Source organism: Bison bison, unplaced genomic scaffold (assembly GCF_000754665.1).
Source record: "Bison bison bison isolate TAMUID 2011002044 unplaced genomic scaffold, Bison_UMD1.0 scf7180017864145, whole genome shotgun sequence".
Taxonomy (NCBI): Eukaryota; Metazoa; Chordata; class Mammalia; order Artiodactyla; family Bovidae; genus Bison; species Bison bison.
The window spans coordinates 9,006,534-9,012,183 of NW_011494717.1; the positions used below are offsets into that span (position 1 = coordinate 9,006,534).

Here is a 5,650-nt window from a genome sequence, read left to right on the forward strand (position 1 = left end):
CAGGGCCCTTGCATGGACTTGAGCCCCAAAGCTGAAGCTGCAGGTCTATCCCAGGACCACCGGTGGCGTCAGGCAGGGCTCGGGAAGGGTGCTCCTTTCCCACTGTCCTCCTGTCTTGTTCGGCAGGGGCCTCCTCCCAGGGCTTGGCCACTCCCCGCGCCCAGCACCCCCACCCCTCAGCCGGTTGGGAGGCAGTCAGGAGGCTTTTTGCGGGGGCTGTGCCGGGTGGGCGGTTTTCCCAGAGCAAGGAACCGAGCAGGACTGAGTTGGCGCCAGCTCCCTCAGATATAGACGTTGCTGGCTGGATGACCAGCCTGCCCGGCTAGCGAGAGCCCAAGGGCTCCCTTGGGCACTGTATCCCGGAGCTGGAGGCTGCACCACCACACCTCAGGGGTGTGGCATGTCACAGAGGGAGGCCAGAGGGGCACGGGCCATGCCAGGACTGGGGCAGAGCCCGGCCAAGGCCACACCGAGGTTGTTAGCAGGCACTGAGAGGAAGAGGAGCCGCCTGAGCAGGAGAGGGCAGGACCTGTGGGAAGAGTCCAGCTGGAGCAACCAAAGATGGAGCCGAACAGCCCCGAACCCTCGAGGAGCCAGGGCCAGGAGCCTGGCTCGGGGTCGGGTAAGAAAGTCGGGGCCTGAAGAGGGAGCTGGGGGAGGCAGGCATGGGAGGTGCTGCAATGTCATCTCTGATGGCAGAGTCTCATTCATGGTTAATATCCTGCCCAAGAGAGGGGCCACTGGTCAACTTCTGCTCCAGGGCTCCATGCTTGGGTAGTTGGGACAAGTCAGAACAGCCTTCACCACAGTGCGGCTCAGAGAGCTGGCCCAGCTGACTTCTCTTGAGGAAACTGAGACCCAGAAGAGTGAGGTGCTTCCCAAGGTCCCAGAGCAGCCATCAGCAGCAGGGCCAGCGGGCTTTGCTGTCCTTTCCTCTTAACCACAGCCGTGTCCTCATCTCAGGACCTGGCTGGGCCGAGGGTCAGCCCTACAGAGCAGGGCAGGGCTGTGTGCTTGCTGTGGACCCAGGGCATCCTGATAAGCAGGATTCAGAGTTAGGTGTCAATGGAGCAAGAGCCAAGGGAGGCCCAGTGGAGAGTGGGAGAGGCCAGGACTCACAGTTCTGAGCCCAGGTAAGGTCTTCTCTCCATTTCCTCCACTGTAAAGTGGGGCTGGGTAGAGAACAGACAAAGAGGGGACGAGGCCCTTGAGTCTCTGCCTATTGGCTTGCTACTACTCTGGCAGGAGACCTTGCCCCAGGATACACTTAGCACCCGGGGCGATGGGGGTCCGGTCAGACCCACTCATGGGGGTCCTCTGTGCAGAGCGAGGCCAGTCCTGAGAACGCTGCGCGGGAGCGGAGCCGGGTGAGGACGCTGCGCCAGGCCTTCCTGGCCCTGCAGGCCACCCTGCCGGCCGTGCCACCTGACACCAAGTTGTCCAAGTTGGACGTGCTGGTGCTGGCCACCAGCTACATAGCCCACCTCACCCGCACGCTTGGACAAGAGATGCCCGGCCCCTCCTGGCCGCCTTTCCTGCGTGGACTCCGCTATTTGCACCCTCTCAAGGTAGGTCGCAGGCCCGGGGCCTTGGGGAAGGGGGTTTGGGATGGGGAACCCTGGACTCAGCCCCCATCCCTTGGGCAGAGCTGACATTGGGACCAGCTGCTTCCTGCTCTCTCAGAGGGAAAGAAGCTGAGGCAGGCTCTTGGGACTGGGCTGACCCTGTGTTTCTCATGGGATGCAGTGGGGATGATGATTAGAAATGACTTCATGAGAATGTGGTTCCTCCAAGGGGAGGGAAATTCTTAAGAGGCCCCAAGACTCTGGGGCACTTAGTGGTCGAGGAGCGAAGTGGGCAGTTTCCAGGGCTGGGGTCTGGGGAAGAAAACCACACTTTAGGGAGATTCCTAGATTCCAGGGCCTTCATGCCACCATACAGGGCCTTGGTGACCTCTGGACTTCTGTCTCAGGAGGGGTTGGCCTAAGAAAACATCACTTTGGAAGCCACCCAGCCGGGTAGGGGACCAGCAGGGGCTGGGAAATCAGGGAGGAGGGCATACTGCATCCAGAACTTACCAGGCTGCCACCTACCTTTCCCGAACTTCTATTTTATTATACGTAAAAAGGAAGATAATGTGAGTCTGACTTCGCTTCCAGGGAATGAAATGAGATCATGAAGGAAAAGTATGATTAATAATAATCATCATTGCAATAACAGTTAACATTGTGTTAACATTATGTTAAGTTATTCCAGGAGCTGGACTAAGGGCTTTAGAGCATTTTCATCTTTTAATCCACACAGGAACCATATGAAGGTTTGTTTGTTTGTTTTTAATTGAGAATTACTTTACAGACAAGGAAAACAAAGCTTAGGGAGGTTAAGTATCTGAATGCTGTTTAAACCCTAGAGTGTCTGACTTTAGACCCTGGGCTCATAGCCACTAGGCAGGCTGCGGGGGTGGAGATGGGGTGGGGGGTGCAGAGTAAGTTGCCAGTTGCAGAGTGTAACTGTGATAAAGGGTCATCTTTGCTCTCTGAGGATAGCAACTTTATTTTTATGGAGGATACTTGTCACCATCTCTCTCCCTTAAACATCATTAGTTCTGAAATGTCTTGAGACTTAAGATATTTTTTTTTGATGTAAATACAGCTAAAATGCAAGAATTTGAAACAAAAAGGGGTCACTCTGAAATGCCAGTGGTGGCACCTGGTGCAGAGTCCCTGGGTGGCACTGTCATTCCTTAGCTGAGGGGAGGCCATTGCATGAAGTCAGTGATGGATACATATGTTGGAAAATGAATACACGAGAGCCCGGCTAGGGCTCGAACCCTGGCAGCTTGGTGGGGTGGGGTAGCTACCCAGGAGCAGGGGCCCTCAACCACTGGGTTAGAGGGCTGTCAAGAGGAGGGCAGATCTTAGGGCAGAGTCAACCTGGCATTTTCTGGGACTGCCCACGTGCCTGCTGCAAGGACTGACAGGCCTGAGAGGCCTGCTGCTTTTAGAGAGAGTGGGCAGCACTGATGTGTGCGGCCACAGGCACTTGGGCGGGCGCGGGGCGAGAGAAGGAGCCAGGACTGTTCAGTGTCAGGAGGAGCCTCTCCCTGCCCCACTCGGCCGCCCTCCCAACAACCCAGCCCTTGGCAGCTGCCCACCTCCCTCCCCACCACGGTGGGGGTGGTTTCCTCTTGTGGCCATTGCTCTCCTCAGACAGCTCCTCCTGTGCCTCTCAGCCAGGCTCAGGTGGTCAGGAGAAGGCATGAGGCCAGGAGTGGTGGTGAGCCCAGGACCACTGTCACAGTGCAGTCGTGGTGGTGGGAGGGGGTGGTCCCAGGGAGGGAGGCTAGGGAAGGCCTAGTTTTGGGTGCCAAGGGCTACAAGGGGCTTTGCTAGTGAGCTTGACTCTCGTGCCCTCCCTGTGTCTTGCAGAAGTGGCCAATGCGATCTCGTCTCTACGCTGGAGGCCTGGGGTGCTCTGGCCTTGACTCTACCACAGCCTCCAACTCGGGCCAAAGAACAAAGGAGGCAGAGGCTGGGCCCCAGGTCTCTGGAGAGCCAGATGCCCTTCTTTCCACCAGGCCACTGTCACCAGCACCCAGTGACAAGTGATCGTCACAGTCACCCCCTTCTCCTGGACTGCGACTCAAGCCTTGGGACCTGGATTCTCTGCCAGGCCTCACCTGTCTTCATTCTGTCTCTCACCCATCGGATCTGATTCAGGCTCAGCTCTGGGTCCCAGCAGAGCAGTGGGCACCTCTGTGATGAGAGTACTCAGGAGGACCAGGAGCAGATAGAGCCTCAGCTTGCCACCCACGGGTGACACCCCAGGGGCTCCCTTGTGGCAGTTACAAGGAAAGGGTTTGATTGAGTTGGAAGTTGAATTCGTGCATTGTCCCTTGCTTTTCTCTCCTGAGGTTCCTCCCACAAAGCCTGGGAGATTGCAAGACAATGGCACAGAGGTAGCACCTGAGGCTGAGGTAGCCGCCGAGGCTGGCAAAGGCTGCAGGGGCTGATGGGAAGACCAGGGGCCAGACTGGCTTTTGGCAGCTGTGAGTGTAAACAGAGCTGGGCCGGGGTCATATAGACAGAGGGGACACTGAAGAAGGGAACGTGCTTTGCTATTTGCACTGCAAGATGCTCACCTGATGTCAGAGGCAGGGAGGAATTTAGGAGTCTTGTATCTGCATCACGGTCTCTCCAGCTGCCCCTCATCACTACTATTTCTCCCTCTCTGGGCCCTGCAGCCTTCCATTCTTTTCTTGATATGAGTTATATTTACAGGTTAAGCCAGAAAGCTTACATTGCTCACATTCCAGGATGCAGAGAAATCTGTACGTGGTCCTAGCTGCCTGGTTTGAAATTTCATCCCAACACCTTAAAGCCTTATGTATGAAGACTCAATTACATCCTTGAAGGACCTTAGAAGGAGAATGTGTATCTTTTCCAGGGGATAATAATGACAATCTGCCATTGTATTAGACACCTAACCTCCAAGATAGGCCCAGGTTCACTAGGTTCCTTCCATGATTTTGGCTGAAGGCCTCACTGGCTCACGAGTTATTTCCACAGTCTGTCTTCGAATGAGCTCTCTCTGGCCAGCTCCTCCCCACAGGCACTGCCCTCCCAGGCTCTCTCCCTGTCCTGCCATGGGGTGCCAGAAATCAGATAGTGCTCTGATGGAATTTATCTCTGGCCCTGTAGAAGTTGTTTGAGGAAAGATCACAGAGTCTATACATACAGAAAGGAACTTTCCAGATTAGGTGTGGCTTCAGATCAGACACCTAAAGCCCAGACAGAGAAGGAACCACCTTTTTGTTAAACTTCAGTGCCTTGGAGTGGAAAGGCAGGGACCAGGCCAACTAGAGTCCCAAAAGGGATGGATAGCCTTAGACAGAAGCCGCTGTTGCCACCGTGAGAGCAAATGAGATTCCGACTGCCTGGGAGCATCCAGGAGCCTGAGCCCTGGTGTGCGGAGTGGCTATTCCTCCACAGGGCTGGCTAGAACAGCGGGAGAAAGGGGGCTGAGGGAGTGACTCAGCAGACTGGGGCGGAAGCAGGAAAGGAGACACAGAACGTCCCAGCCGAGGCAGCGTGAGACGTGGGAGAGCAGCTGGACCGGGGCTGGGAGCCATGGGGAGAAGGCCTCGGCCAAGGCCAGACTCGTAAATCTCTCGAGTCTCCGCTGAGGGGCCCGGAGAGCTTGTGCAGAGCCGCTTTGGGCAGCTGGATGGGGCCAGGCAGGGCAGAGACCAGGTGTGGGTGGGCACGAGCACAGCGTTCTTCACAAGACCATAAAAGTCCAGCTTGAATGTTCTATTTTTAAAGCCAAATAGCAGTATCTTCCTTGTTGAGTTTGAGCATGATCGGAAGAGGAACAGATGAATTTCTTCATGAGCTGGTAGCACACCATCTCTCTGGGAATGAAGCTGGGAAAGCTGGCTTTGAGGGTGTGTTGGGTCCCTGTCCCCCACCATCTGCCATAGCATAGGGCTTCTTCTGCTAACTCAGGGTTTGGAGCTTGCTGCATCCACCCAGTTCACATCCAGCCTTTGCCTTGTAATGTCACATCTTTTGTGGGCAGAAGGATCACATTACCCTGGTAGAAAAGACAAGGAGGGCCAGAGAGGGATGCAGCTGGTGGGAGCTGGGGA

The 5,650-nt window shown here is 55.8% G+C and overlaps 1 protein-coding gene across 1 annotated transcript; it reads left to right on the top strand.

The window, feature by feature from the left end:
- Nucleotides 1–254: 254 nt before the first annotated feature.
- On the top strand, nucleotides 255–4,421 carry TCF23 (transcription factor 23). The gene is made up of 3 exons (XM_010840618.1): nucleotides 255–622; nucleotides 1,326–1,568; nucleotides 3,429–4,421. Exons 1-3 carry the CDS (start codon nucleotides 401–403, stop codon nucleotides 3,606–3,608), a joined length of 645 nt encoding a protein of 214 aa, XP_010838920.1. The 5' UTR covers nucleotides 255–400; the 3' UTR covers nucleotides 3,609–4,421.
- The last annotated feature ends 1,229 nt before the right edge of the window (nucleotides 4,422–5,650 follow it).